The sequence below is a fragment of the Crinia signifera genome, chromosome 4 (genome assembly GCF_055691185.1).
Source record: "Crinia signifera chromosome 4, ASM5569118v1, whole genome shotgun sequence".
Classification (NCBI taxonomy): domain Eukaryota; kingdom Metazoa; phylum Chordata; class Amphibia; order Anura; family Myobatrachidae; genus Crinia; species Crinia signifera.
The window spans coordinates 117337387-117356628 of NC_139220.1; the positions used below are offsets into that span (position 1 = coordinate 117337387).

Here is a 19242-nt window from a genome sequence, read left to right on the forward strand (position 1 = left end):
CTGTATAAGTGCACTGCGTCCACTGATATGGCTCACTGCATTCGTCATGCTTCGGGCACATCTATTATGTTTCCCTCCATATCCACTGAGATGGTAAAGTATGAACAAGTACTTGTAATAAATAATGAAAACTCATGTTGACCTTTTTATGTCAACCTAATGCATGTTGACCCTTTGACTGTTGACCAATAGTGGTCGACCTTTTGACTGTGGACCTAGAAACTTGACCTAATGACCACATCCCCTAGTCTGCCCTTTATTGTATATACTTTTGGCAATTACAACCTTATTTGTTCCTTAGGCATCTCTAAGGATATTCTTATGCATATACCAAATGTATTTAAATTGTTCCACCCTTTCTGTGAAGTTATATTTCTCAAATATCCTCAGAACATATGTGGTACCCAATTATTAGCTGCAATAGTGGTATTGTAACTTATCATAATTACACTCTATTTTACCTGGTGAATGATTCTTCTGTACCCGCTTCAAGTTCTCTTCTTCATTTTCAGAGGGGTAAGGAAACTGAGTCCACACAGTATAAGATAAACAGTCACATTCACAGGAAACTGGTTTATTTGAAGAGGATTTTTCTAATAGTTCTCTCATGAAATAAGCTGGTTATCAATAGTCATATCAATTAATCTCAGACTTGTAATTCCAGATCCAGACACAGGTGGCGATGTCATAGTGGGACGGATATATATACCCCTGTGTCGAGGTAGCCGCTAGGGTGCTTTATAAATAGCAGTGTTAGTAAAAAACAGTGCTATATATATACAGAAACTCCCGTGAGAGAAAACTCACCAGACTTCAAAGCATCAGAGATTCTCAAGGGCACAATGTCCCATTTTTAATGAGTCAAATATGGAGCCTGCTGACGTTTCGGTCCTACAGGACCATTTTCAAGGCAGTTAGGTATCCAACAGGTAACTGCAGGCCAGTCGTACTGCAGGCCAGTCATAATTTTAGTTGCCTTTCTTTTTGCCATCTCAAATGTATTTATATCCTTCCAGAGATATGGCTTTCAGCACTGAAGACAATATTCTAGATGAGACCATATACAGTGGCATTAACACTTTTTATTTACGGCTACTGATTCCTCTCCCTATGCAACCAAGCATCTGACTTGCCTTCTTCGTTGCTTTTGTAGATGGTTTGCTTGTCTTCAAGTCATCTGAGAGGGGACTCCTACTGTACAGTAAATCAATTCCCCCCAAAGTATTTTCCATTATAGTGTCCTTGAAAACTATATGTATTCAAGGACACTATATGGGTTTTTGAGACCAAGTGCATACATTTGCATGTTTGACATTAATCTGTAATTGCCACTCTTTTCCCAGTCCTCCTGTCCAGCGGTTCTCAAACTGTTGGTTGTGACTTCAAAGAGGGTCACCGCCATTTCCGCATGGGATTGCAACTCCATGTAGCTGATAGACAGGCTAATGATTCCTCCGATCTTTCGGCCATTGATCCAAGGAGTCTGAAAAATCAGTTGAATTGTAGACTCCTTGGATCACTAGAGTTACGAGAATCATCAAGCAGCTTCTGCTCCACTCCAGTGCTTTGCCTCTGTCCCGACCAGCAACAGCTGCTGCTGCCACAAGCAGGCTGCACTCCTTAGTTTTTGGAGTTTAGAAAGATGTGGGGCACTCCTAATACTCTGCTGTCTGCCTTCATTATTCCAGGATCAATCCCTTTGATCCTATGAAATGTTTTTGATAGAGGTAGAGAGAATCTGAAAAGAGGTGCTGAATGTGTAATGAAATAAAGATATGCACTTATACTATGTAAATCTCTCCCTCTTTCTTATTTTTTCATTTCCAACTCACATATTTATTAGTGGTTGCGATCACTGATATGAAAAATGAAAACTTATATCAATGGGTAATATTGCTTTTCAGAGACAAGGGATTCAAGCAAAGTGAAACATTCAAACTGTGCAAGCAAGGGGGCATACCTCACTTACACATATTAAAAATGCTTGACAGGTATAAAGGTTTCTTTTTTTGTAGATGAAAAATTTGGGTGCATTCTGTACCCGTACACACAGTGTAAACAGCGTAAACCTTCCTCAAAAGGTATCTTTTTAGGAGGGTCCACGCTGTTTACACCGTGAGTATGAGTATGTACCCAAATTTTTAATCTACAAAAAAGAACCCTTTATATGTGTCAAGCATTTTTAATATGTGTAAGTGAGGTATGCCCCCTTGCTTGGACAGTTTGAATGTTTGACTTTGCTTGAATCCCTTCTCTCTGGAAAACCCATTGGTATAATTTTAATTTTTCATATTGGTGATTGTGTCCACTGATGAATGTATGACGTGAAAATGAAAAAAAGAAGAAAGAGGGAGAGATTTACATTTATAAGATACGTATATATCTTATTTCATCACACACTAGTGCCTCTTTTCAGATTCTCTCTACCCCTATCAAATGCACTCCTTGATCCCTCATCTACATGCGGGGGGCACACAGCTGACAGTGAGAACACTGCCAGGTCCTGGTGCTTCTTAGCTGTAAGAAACTTACATATAAAAGAAACAGACGCAGAGGAGCCAGCTCTCAATCAGCAGGACTTTGAAGAGTCTTGTAAGTAAATGCAGCATCTACGGGCACTAGGAGGGGTGGTTCCAGAAAGCATTAGCAGGGGAGTATGAAGGGAAAGGATTGGAGGACTGAGCACAGACTTTATGGTATATGTCTGTGAAGGGGAAGAACAGGGTGAACCTGATTAAGTAAACACCCGCTGCCTCTCTCTTCCATTCACTATGCCACCCTGGAATATCAGAGGTAATTTCGCTTATTTTGTGCCTCTTCATTGCTACTGTGCATATACGGTCTTCTGACCCCACACATGTGGCGGCCATTCTGCTTAACTTGCTGGGGTCCTGTAATAATCTTTATTGTCTTACGAGGTCCCAGAGCAAAACAGATTGAGATCCCCTGCTCTAATCATTTAAGGTCGCCATTTGTTTTATTGGGCATAAGTGGGACACTCCGAACGACGTATTGTACTGTACTTTTCTTCAAAGTTTGCATCTTATGTACAATAAAATCAACGCAAAGCTGCTCACAGCGTATTAGAGATGCTAGCCTGGGACTTTCATTACACAAGAATCTGTTTTACAAATGTACAAAGTTGCAGATGAAGCACAACGGAATCTGGTGTGGGGAACAGCAGCAGCTGCAGGCATCAAAGCCATATTTACACAGTCACAATCAGTCGCACACAGATGTACAAATGTCACATTATCTATTTTTATTTAAAAGCAGTATCTCACATAAAAAGTATGTCAAGTGGCATCTGTGCTGGCAGATGGGCCACAATACCACTAAACCACTCTTATAAAGTATTACTATTATTTTTTTATCATTTTATTGTACTCTCAGGTTCCTACTGTGTGGGCAGCCAGATCATATCCATCACTGAAGCCGCTAGGTGGCTATATTACAGATCTCTTGCAAAGACTGAGCTTCTTCAAGGTGAGGTCCTATCAGTAACTGTAGAGCAAAACAAACTTATCCACACTGTCATCCAAATAAAGCTTGCAAAAACAATACACATCTAGGTATATCTGTCTTGCTGCAACAGCACTTAAATCTAAATAAATAGATTAAATAAACACTTTATGATTAAAAAACGAAAACTACATTTTATGAAAATTCAAACAGTTTCATGACCTTTGGTCCATAAGCCCTTCTACGTGAATTAAGAATCCTTGTAGCAACCGCTTTAAACACCCTATTTTTGGAGGATTTATGCCACTTACTATTCCTGCAATGGATAATGTTTGCTTTCAGCTTTTCAGTAGTGAGACATTATTTAGTTTAGGATATATGAGCTGTGTGGGCAATAATTAATACAGTGTTTACACATCAAACCTTTCTATAAAAGGCTGCCAAGGGATGGTGAGTGACAGAACGCTGCACTATTCTTGGGAGAAATAGTAAATTACAAGATTACAGTGGTGTGAGTCATCTAAATCCTTCTTCAAACTGTGCTTTGCCCACCTTCCATGACTAGCTTTGTGCCAGCTGGTACCTGGAAATGTGATGTTAACCCTTTCTTCCCCATATGCAGCATATTCTCTTCCTGCTTTGTCTGCTCTCAAGAACTAAAAATGTTCAAAATCAGTAGCCTTTATGTTTATATACTGTATAGAGGGGATGCAGTCAATTTACCTACAATCAAAATCCCGACAACCATCAACCGACGGTCAAAATACCGACATTTAAGATGTCGACACGGTCAAAATACCGACATAGAATGTAGACAAGTCAAAAAGTCAACATGAGTTTTTCCTGATTTTTTTTTTTTTTATTGAAACCGACTTGTACATACTTTACCATCCCAGTGGACATGGAGGGGAAATATAATAGTGTGCCTGAAGCACGGGGTTCATCAGTGGCGTAACTATAAATTTTGCTCCCCCAAGCCAAAAAAGCTGTGGCGCCCCCCATATATATATATATATATATATATATATATATATAAATCTTGGATCAGCGTCACTCCGGTCTTGGTAAGTAGATTTCAAATAATGGAAACAGTACACATGGTTCTTGCCGGAAGGAACCATGTGTACTGTTTCCATTATTTGAAATCTACTTACCAAGACTGGAGTGACGCTGATCCAAAATTTGTATGCTACCATGCTTTGCATGTTAAATTCAGAAGGCACCCGCCATTACATTATTTGGACTTTCAGAGTGCCGATCTTTTCTACTACTATATATACATATATATATATACACACACACACAGAAAAATTACAGTGGGGGCACTACAATAAAGAAATGGGGGGGGGAGCAGTTGTGTGCAGGTTCCTAGTAAAGCGTGTATGGCCTAATAAAACAGGTCATGGACTCAAAGATAATACTGTACCCAGGAGCCACAAATTCATTTTCATCATCAGACCGGGGGAGTGGGGGGGGGGGGAATGTCGAGTATAGGGGGGAGCCTCCGCAGAGTCCTGGGGGGGGGGGGGGATAGATTTCTATGAGGGATGTGATGCTGCCTGATGTATCAGTATTACTCGGCGGCGGCTCCCTCCCATACTCGGCATTCCCAGAATGCTGCCCTCCAGTGGCTAGCTCCCTAGGCAAATGCCTAAAGCTGCCTAGTGGTTTCACCAGCCCTGCTAGTGGGAGACGGTGAGTGTTTGTAGACAGGTCTGATGGGTGAATTTGAGTATGTGGGGATAGGGTGAGTTTTTGTATGGTTTTAATTACAATGACTCAGTGATTACAGTGATTTTTGTTATATACCCCTCTTTTTGGGTGTAGTGCTCCACCTCATCTCCTGTCACCTGCGGTTTGATTATAATGCCCAACCCCCTTTCCTCCGTCCACCTACCCATTTCTTCGTGTCTCCCTCCTTTCTTTTTACTCACCGCAGCTTGTTTCTTGAACCTGCTGGGACCCAGGATGCAGCCCCACTGCCTCCGCAATCTGCTGGTGCCCTTGGTGTACTTCTGGTGTGGGGACAGGAGGAGCAGATTTTGTGGGCGGCAGGCTCTGACACCGCAGGCACCCACTCTACTCACCTTTATTGCACCTCAAGGCACATCGGACTGTCCTGACTCATAGCTGCAGGAATATGCGGCTGCTGCTTTTAGCCCTCCCTCCCCATGCAGTTCACAGTTTCTAGAGGTGCAATAAAGGTGAGGAGAGAGTGCGTTCTGAATGGGCAGAGAGTTGCAGTGAAAATAATTTAAAAAATATATATTATAAATGACAGGGGGGACACATGCCTGAGTGCCCCCCCAAAAAAACAAATTTGCCCCTGTTTTTATATTAATTTATCAATTCCATGAGGTGCAGCGACAGAGAAGAGCCATACACACGCAGCCAGTATTGAGGACCCGTAGGGAGGGAGCCTGTGGGCAGGGCCGGTGCTAGGGTGTCCAGCACCCTCCCATATTTAAAACAATGCAATTGCACCATATAGTAGCTCAAATCCAAAGTAGTAATGCACCTTATACACATAATGCCCACATGAGTAGTGACATAAGATGTGAAGAGAGAAGAAGAGGAATAATAAAGGGGAGGCAGGAGAAAGAGGGGGAGAGATGCTGGGGAGAGGGCAGATGATGGGCAGGGAAAGGGGGAGACAGATGCTGGGGAGAGGAGGGGAAGATGGGTATATGCTGGGCAGAGAGAGGGGGACAGATGTGGGGAGAGGGGAGATAGATGCTTAGGAGTGAGCATCGGGCTGATGCTGGGTAGAGAGAGGGTGGGTACAGATGCTGGACAGAGAGAGGGGAAGAGATGCTGGTCAGAGAGAGGGCTACAGATGGTGGGCAGGGAGAGGGTGGACAGATGCTGTGGATGGAGGGACAGACATTGGGCAGAGAGAGGAAGACAGGTGCTGGGAAGAGGGATGAATGGTGGGCAGAGAGAGGGGGGTGGTTTGTAGGGAGTGTTGGGACGAATTGTTGACAGGGAGAGGGGGAACAGATGGTTGGCAGAGAGAGGAAAACGACAGATGCTGGACAGAGAGAGAAGGGATGGATGGTGGGCAGACAGAGGGTGGGCAGGGAGAAGGGGGACGGATGGTTGGCAGGAAGAGGGGGGGCAGATGCTGGGCAGGGATAGGGGGAGACAGAGGATACCCAATGAGTTTGTGGAAGATACTAGGCAGGGAAAAGGGGGACAGATACTGGACATGTAGAGCGGAGACAGATGCTGGGCAGGGAGTAGGCATTGGGATGGAACCAAGGACTGGGGGCGGGCATAGATGGACGACGTCATATATACATAGGTACACTGCCTCCATCATACATACAGTGCATACATTACATACATACATCCATACACTGCCTCCCTCATACATACATACATACATTACATACATACATCCATACACTGCCTCCCTCATACATACAGTACATACAAACATTGCCTCCCTCATACATACATACATACATACATACATCCATACACTGCCTCCCTCATACATACATACATACATACATTGCCTCCCTCATACATACATACATACATACATACATACATACATACACTGCCTCCCTCATACATACATACATACATACATACATACATACATACACTGCCTTCCTCATACATACATACATACATACATACATACATACATACATACATACATACATACATACACTGCCTCCCTCATACATACATACATACATACATACACTGCCTCCCTCATACATACATACATACATACATACATACATACATACATACATACAGTACATACATACATACATTGCCTCCCTCATACATACATACATACATTGTCTCCCTCATACATACATACATACATACATACATACATACATACATACATACACTGCACCCTCATAAATACATACATACATACATATGTCCCAAAAATTACATCCATAAATATGTCCCCCCAAGATATTATTAACAATAGTGACATACCTCTGCCGCTGAGTGGAGGGCCTGCGGAGACCAGCAGCAGGTGTTTGCCGGGTCCAGGGACAGGTAATTGTCCACTGGCAGAGAAAAGGCAGCAGCTGAGCTCAGGCCCGGGAATGCAGGCTCAGTGCTGGTGCCGTTAATGCCGCTGGAGGGAGGGGGCGGGGCTTAGCACAGCAGTGTGGAAGGACTTCCCCTGCTGCTGCTGCCCACCTATGTATGCCCGGCTCCTTCCGAGTCCTGTGGCCGTCTATATTGCGTGTGCTGCTGCTACTTCTAGGCTGCGGGACTCGAGAGCAGAAACAGAGATTAAAACACGCCGCACGGCTCACACAGGACGGAGACAGCAAGCTGCTCTCCCCGCAAGCGTATTCTGTGCTACCAGCGGCAGTGCCACGTCTTGATGTGCGCCACTGCTGGGCATCTGCTTGTCCTTGCTGCTGCAGCAGCAGCATTGATCTCAGTCTACGCGCGCCGGGCGCCCACCGCAAGCGGCTCCCCCAAGCAACCGCGGGGGCTGCAGCATTATAGCTACGCCAGTGGGGTTCATGACTACCTATGTCAACATACAGACCCAAAAGAATATGAAAAACAATTGTTTAATTTTTGACCTGTCTATATTTTAAATGTAGGTATTTTGCCCATGTCGGTATTTTGACCTTGTCAGTATTTTGACTGTTGGTCAATTGCTGTCGGTATTTTGACCGTCAGGATTTTAATTGTAGGTAAATCATACCGAACCCATATAGAGACAGAGGAAAGAAACACTAAGCAATGCATATTATTTTATTATTGTTTATATTATTCACTCCTCACATATATTCTAGTGTCAAATTATCTGCACTGTAAAACTGTGTACACACAAGGCAATTGTAAGCACATATCGCTGGCAATATGGTCACTGAGCGACCAAGAGCTACCAACCTTTAATGTTTTCCAGGCTACCAAAAAATGTGTTAGTGGTAGATTGTTACAGTACAAACGAGCCCCTGTCAGGGGTAGGTCTTTTGACTGCTGGCATTCTGACTGCTGGGATCTTGTATGTATCGCCCTAATATAACTGGTATTATAAAATGAGGATTCCGTATGTCTGTCTGATTCAAAACTGTATCCAATTTTCCCTAAAAACAGACGAAAATTTAAATTTTTATGTCTGGTCAAAAAATCCTACAATAATTGAATAACCCACTATGGGCCTTATTCTGGTTGGAGCGGCCGGGCCGTACGCGCACGTCCCGGGGTTTTTAATGATCTGCGCATGCGTACATTCGCTAATGCGCAGGCGCGAACACTCCACAACGCTTACGGACGGGTCTCTACGTGCGAAAAAACCTGTACGCGAGTGTACGGGCATTGGGGGCGGCATAGGGGCGTGATGAGGGGAGCGGCCGAAATAATGAGGGAAAATGGGCGTAAATATGGGCGTACACGGGGGTGTGCACCAAAAATGAGCGGTGCTACTACCGCACGATCGACTAAAGCACCGTTCATTTCGGACACAAAACAGGCGGCCGCCAACCGCCATCTCAAACCACCCCTACAGATACCGCATGCCAGCGTGCGCCTGGGTTAGCTAATTTACGCGGATTACTACCAAACACATACACCTGAATGTAATAAGCAATGCTGCAGTCTATTAAGTCCAAACCATGATTTCACTACCTGCAAGCCACACACATCACTCTAACACATTGGAAGCTTATCTTTCTATACTTCTCTACATTTAAAGGTTTGTTTAATTTAAGGTAAGAATCTTTGTAAGACCTGCTTATATATGCTAAGGTAGGTATTTGTTAAACAGTTATACACATTCACTACGTGCTTTCATAGACTTTACACAGTAGCACACTCAATCGACACAAGTCGACATGTGTCGACGTGTTCACTCTAATACAAACATAGGTTTTGTATTTATGATACAATAACATAAACCACATCTAACACCTACAAAGGATGTTTCAGCAATGTTTTAATCCCATGGCCACTATTTTGCACATTAATTAATTCAATCAATTAATTAATTTTCATAATTATAGTTGAAAGGCAACATTTGCAGGTCCATATATATGAAGGGTATGTCAGCGTACACGGACGTACGCTCACTCTCACGAGCGGTGACATAAGCTGACTTTTCTATTGAAAACAATAGGGACCCGTCCGTGCAAGCTGGCGTACGCTCAGATCTCCGCAAGAAGGCGGTGGGAAGACGGACGAGAGACGTCCGTAAACGGCGGCGTACGCTCAGTTGTACACCAGTTGTCGGAGTGTAAGGGCTGGCCCGTCCGTGTACGTTGGCGTACGCTCATTAGTACGCCACTCCCCTTCTACGTTGTTTATGCCCGTACGTATGCGGCAGAGTTGTGGGTGGACTTAACCCCAACGGCCGCGTGCGGCTAGCGTACGTTAATTGCGAACGTACGCACGTTTGGCCGCACCGATCAGAATAACCTCCTATGTGCTAAGTAGTATGTGGTCAGTGCTGCAACCACAGCTGCTTCCAATCATAAAATATGTGGACAAACAGAACCCTCATCACATTATTGAAACTAAGAAAAACATACTGTATAAGCACAAATTATCACATTTAAAAAAGAAAATCAGAATTTCTCCATAGCAAATTTTTGGCCCAGGGGTGCCGGGAAAACCTTTTTAATAGTCTAGGGCATGGGTCTTCAAACTGTGGCCCTCCAGATATTGTGAAACTACAAATCCCAGCATGCCTTGCCACAGTTTTAACACTCCCTTGTAGCAAAACTGTGGCAAGGCATGCTGGGATTTGTAGTTTCACAACATCTGGAGGGCCGCAGTTTGAAGACCCATGGTCTAGGGGTAAGTGATTCCAAAAAGTTTAGCGTAGACCAGTGGTTCACAAACTGTGCCGTGGCTCCCTGGGGTGCCTCGGTACCCTTGAAGGGGTGTCCTGGTTTAGTGGTCCAGAACCAGTTCAAATTATTTATGGTCAATGTAATAGACAAAACCAGTGCTGGCAGCTGCCAATCATAACATACAGTATTATATGTTAGGATTCCTTGTTCATCACCACATAACTGACCCTAAGGATGAAATATAAACACAATTTACTTAATTTAATATAATTTCTGGCACAGACAGTAAAAACAGTTTTATAAATATATTTAAATACCTAATATAGCATGCTTCCAGATAGTATCCCAGGAGCAAAATCTAATTGTGAATGATCTTTTCTTTCTTTTGCTTTAGGAATGGATTGAAAAGGGAACACCAAAAGTTTTCTGGATATCAGGTTTTTACTTTACACAGTCTTTTCTGACAGGAGCATTGCAAAACCATGCCAGGAAGTACAAGACCCCGATAGATTTACTGGGACTGCAGTGTCAGATAACGGACCATAATTGTGTGACTGACATTGACACATCTCCGGTAATAATTAAATTGTACACTAAAGCTTAGTTTACTATTTCCCATGTCTGCAGCATTTGTGATTTTTGTCACAAATACACATTACCTTTTCATTGCTGTTTTTAGTCTAGTATTGTGATTCTATTATAGTTAAAAAGGCAAACTATATAGAGCTATTAATTGTGACAGCTACATGTTAAAAACTGTTTATTCAGGCAACACAGTTTAACATTATTGTTATCGGTACTTGTGTATTATCTGGGCGCCCGATTTTATCATTGCATGCCACTACTTAAGGCATGCGATGTGATGCAATTTTTCATTGTAACGACCAGATTTTTAATTGTATAGTCACCCATGGGTGATTTCATACCCCCACTATCCAACTAGGCATGGAGTTGATTTTATATAGTGTGGCGAGCGCAGCGAGCCACCGAGCCCGAAGCGTGGGGAGGGGACGCGGATTACTTTACATGTATTCTGCATCCCCTCGCGGGGCTCGCTGCGCTCGCCATGCTTCGGGCTCGGTGGCTCGCTGCGCTCCCCACACTATATAAGATCAACTCCATGCGTAGTTGGATAGTGGGGGTATGAAATCACCCATGGGTGACTCAGTGGCGTAACTAGTGTTTCTGCGCCCCCCTGCCGACAATGCAGGAGGCGCCCCCCCCCAGGGGTAAAAAAAACACAAGCAGAGGGGAGTCGGGGTACGGCGGGGGGTTGTGTGTGTGTGTGTTTGTGTGTATGTGTGTGTGTTACCTTGGGCCACATCTGTCTGCGCCGGGTCACGGCTCTCCCGTTTACTGCTGCTAAGCCTGCTAATGAAAAGTGACACTTGGAAAATGGCTGCCCCCATACCGCAGATGAAAAACTGTCTGCGGTATGGGGGCAGCCATTTTCCAAGTGTCACCTTTTTGTATTAGCAGCGCTGCGGCTGCAGCAGTGAGTAGCCGGGACTCGGGAGAGCTGGGACCCGGTGCACATAAAAGCGCCGGCGGCAGAAGGCAACCAGTGAGTAACAATAGTCCCGCAGCCCCCCCGGCGCCACCGCAGGGGCTGCGGGACGATAGTTACGCCACTGGGGTGACTATACAATTAAAAATTGGGTCTTTACAATGAAAAATCGCATCGCATGAATTGTATGCCACTATATTGCATGCGATGCGATGCAATGAAAAAATTGGGCGTACCTTGTTATCTTGGTTGCTTACTAAAGTACATCCTCATTTTTTTTTAATAATGTCTCATCTGTGAGCAGTCTGATGGCATATATATCAATGGCCTTTACATGGAAGGAGCAAGATGGGACCGCACCAGGCATGTCATTGCTGAATCTTTCCCCAAAGTTTTGTATGAAAGCATGCCTATTGTATCCTTACACAATGAATGTACTTATTTTGTAAATAAATACAAATATTGGTCTGTAGTTGTCTTCTTAATGAACAATTTGAGATTCCAGACATTTACAAATTAGTATAACAGGCCTAATTCAGACTTGATCGCATGGCAACTTTGTTCTCAAAATGGGAAAAACCATGCTGCACTGCAGGTGAGGCAGATATAACATGTGCAGAGAGGGTTCGATTTGGTTGAGGTGGGATCAAACTGAAATCTAAATTGCAATGTAAATATAAAGCAGCCATTATTTACCCTGCACAGAAACAAAATAACTCCCCCAAATCTAACTCTTAGGACATGTTACATTTCCCCATCTGCTGTGCCCAATTTGAGAACAAAATTGTCCTGCAGTCAGGTCTGAATCAGGCCCAATATGCAGACTAGTTTAATAAATATTTGGACAATCAAAAAGTTAAACTCAATAATTTGTAATATAATCTCGGTTGTCAATTACCGAGGTCAAATGTTTCCTGTAGTTCATGACCAGGATTGCACACACTGTAGCAAACCTCTTCCCTGAAGATCTTCTCTAGATCTTTCATGTTTTGGGGCTGTCGTAGGGCAACATTAACTTTCAACTCCCTCCAAAGATTTTCGATTGGGTTGAGGCCTGGAGACTAGCTAGGCCACTCCAGGACCTTGAAAGGCTTTTTACGGAGCCACTCCTTAGTTGCCGGGGCGGTTTGTTTGGAGTCATTGTCATGCTGGAAGACCCAGCCACGTTCCATCTTCAATGCTCTTACAGAGGGAAGGAGGTTTTTGGCCAAAATTTCACGATACATGGCCTCATTCATCATCCTTAATATGGATAAGTCATCCTGTCCCCTTTGCAAAAAAGCAGTCCCAAAGTATGATGTTTTTACCTCCATGCTTCACAGTGAGTATTGTGTTGTTGGGATGCCATTCATCATTCTTATTCCTCCAAACACGAATAGAATTTATACCAAAAAGTTATATTTTGCCCTCATTTGACCACATGGCATTCTCACAATCATCCTCTGGATCATTCACATGGTCACTGGCAAACTTTAGACAGGCCTGGACATATGCTGGCTTGAGCAGGGGGACCTTTTGGGTGCTGCAGGATTTGAATCCATGATGACCTAGTGTGTTTCTAATGGTAAGCTTTGTGACTGTGGTCCCAGCTCTCTTGAGGTCATTGACCAGGTTCCCCGTGTAGTTCTGGGCTGATCCTCACCATTCCCAAGATCATTGATACCCCACAAGGTGAGTTCTTGCATGGACCTCAGGTTGAGGGAGATTGTGAGTGATCGTGTATTTCTTCCATGTTTTAATAATTGCACCAACGGTTAATCTCTTCTCACCAAGCTGCTTGTATATTGTTGAGTAGCTCATCCCAGCCTTGTGCAGCTCTACAATTTTGTCCCTAGTGTCCTTAGACAGCTCGCTGGTCTTGGCCATGGTGGAAAGGTTGCAGTCTGACTGTTTGAGGGTGTGGACAGGTGTCTTTTATACAGATAACCAGTTCAAACAGGTGCCATTAATACAGGTAACGAGTGGAGGAGAGAAGAGCTTCTTAAAGAAGAAGTAACAGGTCTGTGAGAGCCAGAAATCTTGCTGTTTGGTAGGTGTACAAATATTTATTTTCTGTAAGACTATACAAATAAATTGTTTAAAAATGATACAATGTGATTTCCTGTTTTTTTCCCCACATTCTGTCTCTCACAGTTGACGTGTACTTATGATGGAAATTGCAGACCTCTCTCATCTTTTTTAGTGGGTCAACCTGCACAATCGGTGGCTGTCCAAATACTTTTTTGCCCCACTGTATATGTGTAGCTCACTAGCTCATTGTGTATCATTACATTGTCAACCAGACAATTTAATGTTGGTTGACATTGTAAGTGTGAGTGTGTTTATCAACCTAGCATATTCCTTATTTACTGGCTATTTATGCTGTTTGCACATTTAAACTGAATACTTAGGCGATAGAGCTGGATTAAGACCATATGGGGCTCTAGGTAACATACTGTGTTGGGCCCATAGAAGCCCCTTCCTTGTCAAATATATAAATAAAAGTATGGGTAATGTGGGTCCTATGGTAGATGATATTCCTAAGAACTTTCCTTTACAGACTTATAAAGATATGTCTTTCTCCTGGAGAAAAAAAATCTGAAATAAATTCACTTTATCGATGCCCAGGTAAAGTATGAATATGTCTACATAAGAAACAACATAAATCCATACTACAGATAGGACATGATCTCCTGTGTAGGCAAACGCTTAGGTAGCACCAGTTAGAGGGTAACGAACAAAGTCCTTCTATTAAATATTTTCTCAACTTTATCTTTTCCAGAACAGTGGAAGGGGTGTAAAGGCTAAATTAATTTACTTTAATAAACAAATCAACTGTTTTATAACAATATCACTCATATTCCTGGGAGTTGAGTACAGCCTTAGTAATGGTTGGACAAGGCAATTTGCAGTAACTTATTTTGGCAGGGACAGCATAATTCCACATGAAGTGAATGTAGAATATTAAGTCTAAGGTTGAGATGAGGGCTTATTGGATCCAGTCTGGGTTTTACTATGAGCTATTGTGAATCACTGTCTGCTAATTAACAGCACCTGTGGTTTCCTGTTATATGTTTGTTCAGAACAGAGGGTCAGTGTTCTCATGTCTTTTAGTGGCTGGAGAATGAGGGGATTATTTGGGGGGTCTCTGGGGTGTACCTGCATTGTGAAGCCTAGGTGTTGCCTGCTGGAAAACCTGTCATGCTGTAACCTGTGAATTGCCAAGTTGTTTACTTGGTATGCTGTCTCCCTGCTACAAATAAAGAACCAGAATTTAAGGTGTGCAGAAATATTGTCATTGTATTATTTTGTGATATATGCAGCATAATACAGTGACTGCATATTGCACTGAATTCATATCCCCCATTAACTGAGGCACTTGAGGACTAAGTAGAACCCAATGAAGGAAGTCTGATCCGCACATTCATTTTCGTGCACTGCCCTTGATGTTTCCTTGTGTGACACAGGACTCTTATTTGATTTTCCTCTGTTTGATTGCATTAGATTAAGTTCTTAGTTAACGAAATAAAGCAAATACTTGTAAATGCAGTTCAAAAGAGAGGTCACTCTCAAAGAACCAGAATAAGAGTAAAACTAAATTTGTTTTCATTGCACTGAAACATCCTGCAAAATTACAATTTGAAAAAGAATCATACCTGAGTATGCATAAAACAGGGTGCCTGTTTTTATTGAATGAAAAATGATGTTCTATAACTATGTTGGAGGCTGACATATTATTACTATTTCCACAGTTTACAAGACAAGTGCTCGACGCGGAGAGCTTTCCACAACTGGACACTCTACAAATTACGTTCTCTCTATCAACCTTGCTACAGACAAACCCGCAAATCACTGGGTGAACAGAGGGGTGGCTTGCCTCTGCCAGTTGGATTATTAATTTTCTCCTGGAATATTATATTCAGATATATCTAGAGATTAAACTGTTTGTTCTTATTAGAAATGAGCGGTTTTGTTTTGATTTCCAAGTTAGAGCAAGTTTGAATCTGAAACTCTCATCTTATTGGCTACCCAGAACACGAGAGCTGGATAACCAATAAGAATATGTTTTCAGATCTGAAAGTAACCAAGTCAAAGCTGAACCACTCATTTCTTATGCTGGGTACACACCAGAACGATTTGGCCTCAATTTCCCCAAATTCGATGCAATCTCGACCAACTGCATGTAAATTGGGCATGTTTTAGATCAGATTCGATGCGCATCCCTGCAGTCAGGATTTGAAAATGATCACTTCAACTGGGTACAGATCGTGATCGGATCCTATGTAGATCATGAACAGATCGTGTGCTCCAACAGATCGTGTGACCATTACATGATCGTCTCATGATCTGCTCACGATCATGTTCATTCTGGTGTGTACCCTACATTAGACCTAGGGTTAGTTTAGTAAAGATTGTTTTTCAGATGATTTTTTAATATTCATTTTTAAAAAGTAGTAAATGTGTGTTTAGACCTGGAAGCACAACATCAGTTTAGATCGATTGCCATCTATTCAATATCAATAAAAATTATTTAAATAAACCTTTGTTTACACCTGAAACATACAAGAGCTCTAAAAAATGTCTAAGGTTAATTGATCAAGTTTTTCCAAACCCATAACCTGGCAATATTCATCCAAACTCCAAATCATCCTAACAGGCTAGTTTATCTCTAGTACATACTGTTACATATTATTGTCAGCACTGTCCCTGAAGAAATCAATAGTTGTAAAAGTAATGATCAAGGCGGTGGTGTTTTCTATTGCTGATACATAATTTCATATATCAGTGCCTGAAACTGTATGCTTTGTCTGTAGAGACCTATAGCACGCTAAAGCCATGTCATAAATATGTTACTATGGAAAGTACATTGTATTTTATATTTATTCCTTTCTTATAAGTTGATCTTTTTTAATTGTTTAATCTTTTCTTTTTTGAGAGACATCACAACTGTTATTATTTTTAATGATGCATTATTGATTGTGATATAAAATATTTAGTAACATAGAAAAAGCTGTCCACCATAAAAGAAAGATTGTGTGTTCTACATTGTAAAAGCATTGCTTCTTCTGCATTATTACACTCCACTCACGGGAACAACTCTTACTGTAGAAGCAAAGGTGTCCATACACTGCTGCAACGTCTCGCAGCAGTGTTCGGACACCCAGTACCCCTGCAAGGGACGCATGCAATCCGTTGTGATGGATCGCATGCGTCTCTGCTTCCCGCCCGCCTCGTTGCCAGGAGGAATGGGTGGTCGGGCGGCCTGCCGGTCCGACCACCTGGTCGGGTCCGATGCGCACGGGACCACACATCGGACCAGACGGTATGTCAGGGAGGGGCGATTTGGTCCGCTTTAATGGGCCGATTGTTCGCAATCGGCCAAAATCGGACCAAATCGCCTCAGTGTATGGGCACCTTAACAGTATCATTTTCTGGTATGGATCGTTTTGTCCAGAGTAGTTAATCAAACACTATTGGTTGACAGGCCAAGGGTCAACACATGAAAAAGGTTTGCCATGTTCAATGGTTGACGCAAGCAAAAGGTCAACATGGAAAAGGTCAATTTGGGAAAAGTTGGACATCAAGGATTTTCTGGGGAGGTTACTATGTTAACAATTCACTGCACACTGCTCCAGTGATTTCTAATGATAATATTGTACAATTAGTGAACCTTTTGGGTATATAAGCATGAAAGTTTGGTCCATGTATTTTACTTTTGCAATGGAATAAATTACTTTTTACATCAATTCAATTAAAACTTAATCTGTAGTTGCCAATTACTTGAATAAAGTACTAGTATTCATTTTCTGTATATAATAAAACATTGATTAAGTGTAACAATAGCTGTTGCAAGCAATGCCCTTGTTATGGGGTACAGAGGTACATACAAATTTCACAGAATTGTCTGATAAACAACTGGATTTGATCCATTGCTCTGCCTTATTGTGTGACATTCCATTGTCAGTGAGAGGTGTTTGTAGTTTTGTAGTGGATGTTTTAATGGCGGGGGAGGAGGGGGATGCACTGTACACAATATGTACTAAAGGGCATTTTTATATGTCAGAATTTGCTTATTGTAATATGGAAGGCACTATCATTTCATAGTTAGAATTGAGGCACTTTGATGTGACACAATATGAAATGGACACACTATGGTGTGACATAAAGTTAACTGGGACACTAACATAACTAAATTAAACAGGAGGATTTGTATGAACACAGAGCACTTTAGCCTGGCATAATATGAACTGGGGACACTATGTCATAATGTGATTTTAAGATACTGTGTGGCATAATGTGTACTGACATCCCTACAATGTGACATAATGTAAATTAGGGAATTAAGATGGTTTAAAATTAACTAGGGCACAAATATGAGGCATTCCAAAAACTGGGGCACTAATATGGTTCAGAAAATGAACTAGGGCACTATTTGGGGCATACAATTAACCCCTTCCTGACAGAGCCAGTTTTTGCGTTCCTGACAGAGCCCTTTTTTTCAAATCTGACATGTCTCACTTAAGTGGGGATAACTTTTTTTTGCTTTTACTTATCCCAGTGATTTTGAGATAGTTTTTTCGTGACACATTGTACTTCAAATTAGTGGTAAATTTGGGTCGATACAGTCTGTGTTTTTTTGTGAAAAATACCAAAATGTCGTGAAAAAATGGAAAATTTAGCAATTTGCAAAATGTTAAATTTTCTGCTTGTGAGACAAATAATCATACCACTCAAAATAGTTAATAACTAACAAAGACCATATGTCTACTTTATGTTTCCATCATTATTTCAACTTCCTTTTAATTTTTTTGGACACTAGGAGGCTTACAATATGAATAGCAAATTCTCAAATTTTCAAGAAAATTTCAAACACTGATTTTTTTAGGGACCAGTTCAGTTCTGATGTGACTTTGAGGGACTTGTATGTGAGACACCCCCATAAATGATACCATTTCAAAAACTGCACCCCTCACAGTATTCAAAACAGCATTTTGGAAGTTTGTTAACCCTTTAGGTGTTTCACAGGAATTAAAACAAACTGTAGGTGAAATTTCAAAATTTCATTTTTTTTGCAGATTTGCAATTTTAATACATTTTTCTAAGGAACACAGTACATTTTACTAGAGAAATGTGACTAAAAATTGATTCCCCCAATTCTTTTGTTTTCATAAATATCCTATATGTGGCCCTAGTGTGCACGTTGACCAAACCACAGGCTTCATAATAGAAGGAGCACCTACTTGATTTTGGAGCCTCCTTTTTATGAGATTATTTTTTAGGCACCATGTAGGTTTCTAGGCACCATAAGATGCTAAAATTTAGGAACCCCACCACAAGTGACCCCATTTTGCAAACTACACCCCTCAGGGAATTCATCTAGGGGTATAGTGTACATTTCAAACCCCCAGGGGTTTCACCAATTGTGGTACAACTGGGCAGTGAAAATGAAAAATTAAATTTTTTACACAAAAATGCAGTTCTGGCTCAAAATTTTTCATTTTC

The 19242-nt window shown here is 41.9% G+C and overlaps 1 protein-coding gene across 1 annotated transcript in view; it reads left to right on the top strand.

The window, feature by feature from the left end:
- The window catches only part of LOC146074345 (dynein axonemal heavy chain 3-like), a 1013923-nt gene extending 996450 nt beyond the window's left edge, over positions 1 to 17473 (top strand). Inside the window, 5 exon segments of the mRNA XM_083182299.1 lie at positions 3394 to 3486; positions 10648 to 10827; positions 12065 to 12175; positions 14310 to 14367; positions 15492 to 17473. Coding sequence (XP_083038425.1) covers positions 3394 to 3486; positions 10648 to 10827; positions 12065 to 12175; positions 14310 to 14367; positions 15492 to 15637 — 588 coding nt within the window. The 3' untranslated portion in view covers positions 15638 to 17473.
- The last annotated feature ends 1769 nt before the right edge of the window (positions 17474 to 19242 follow it).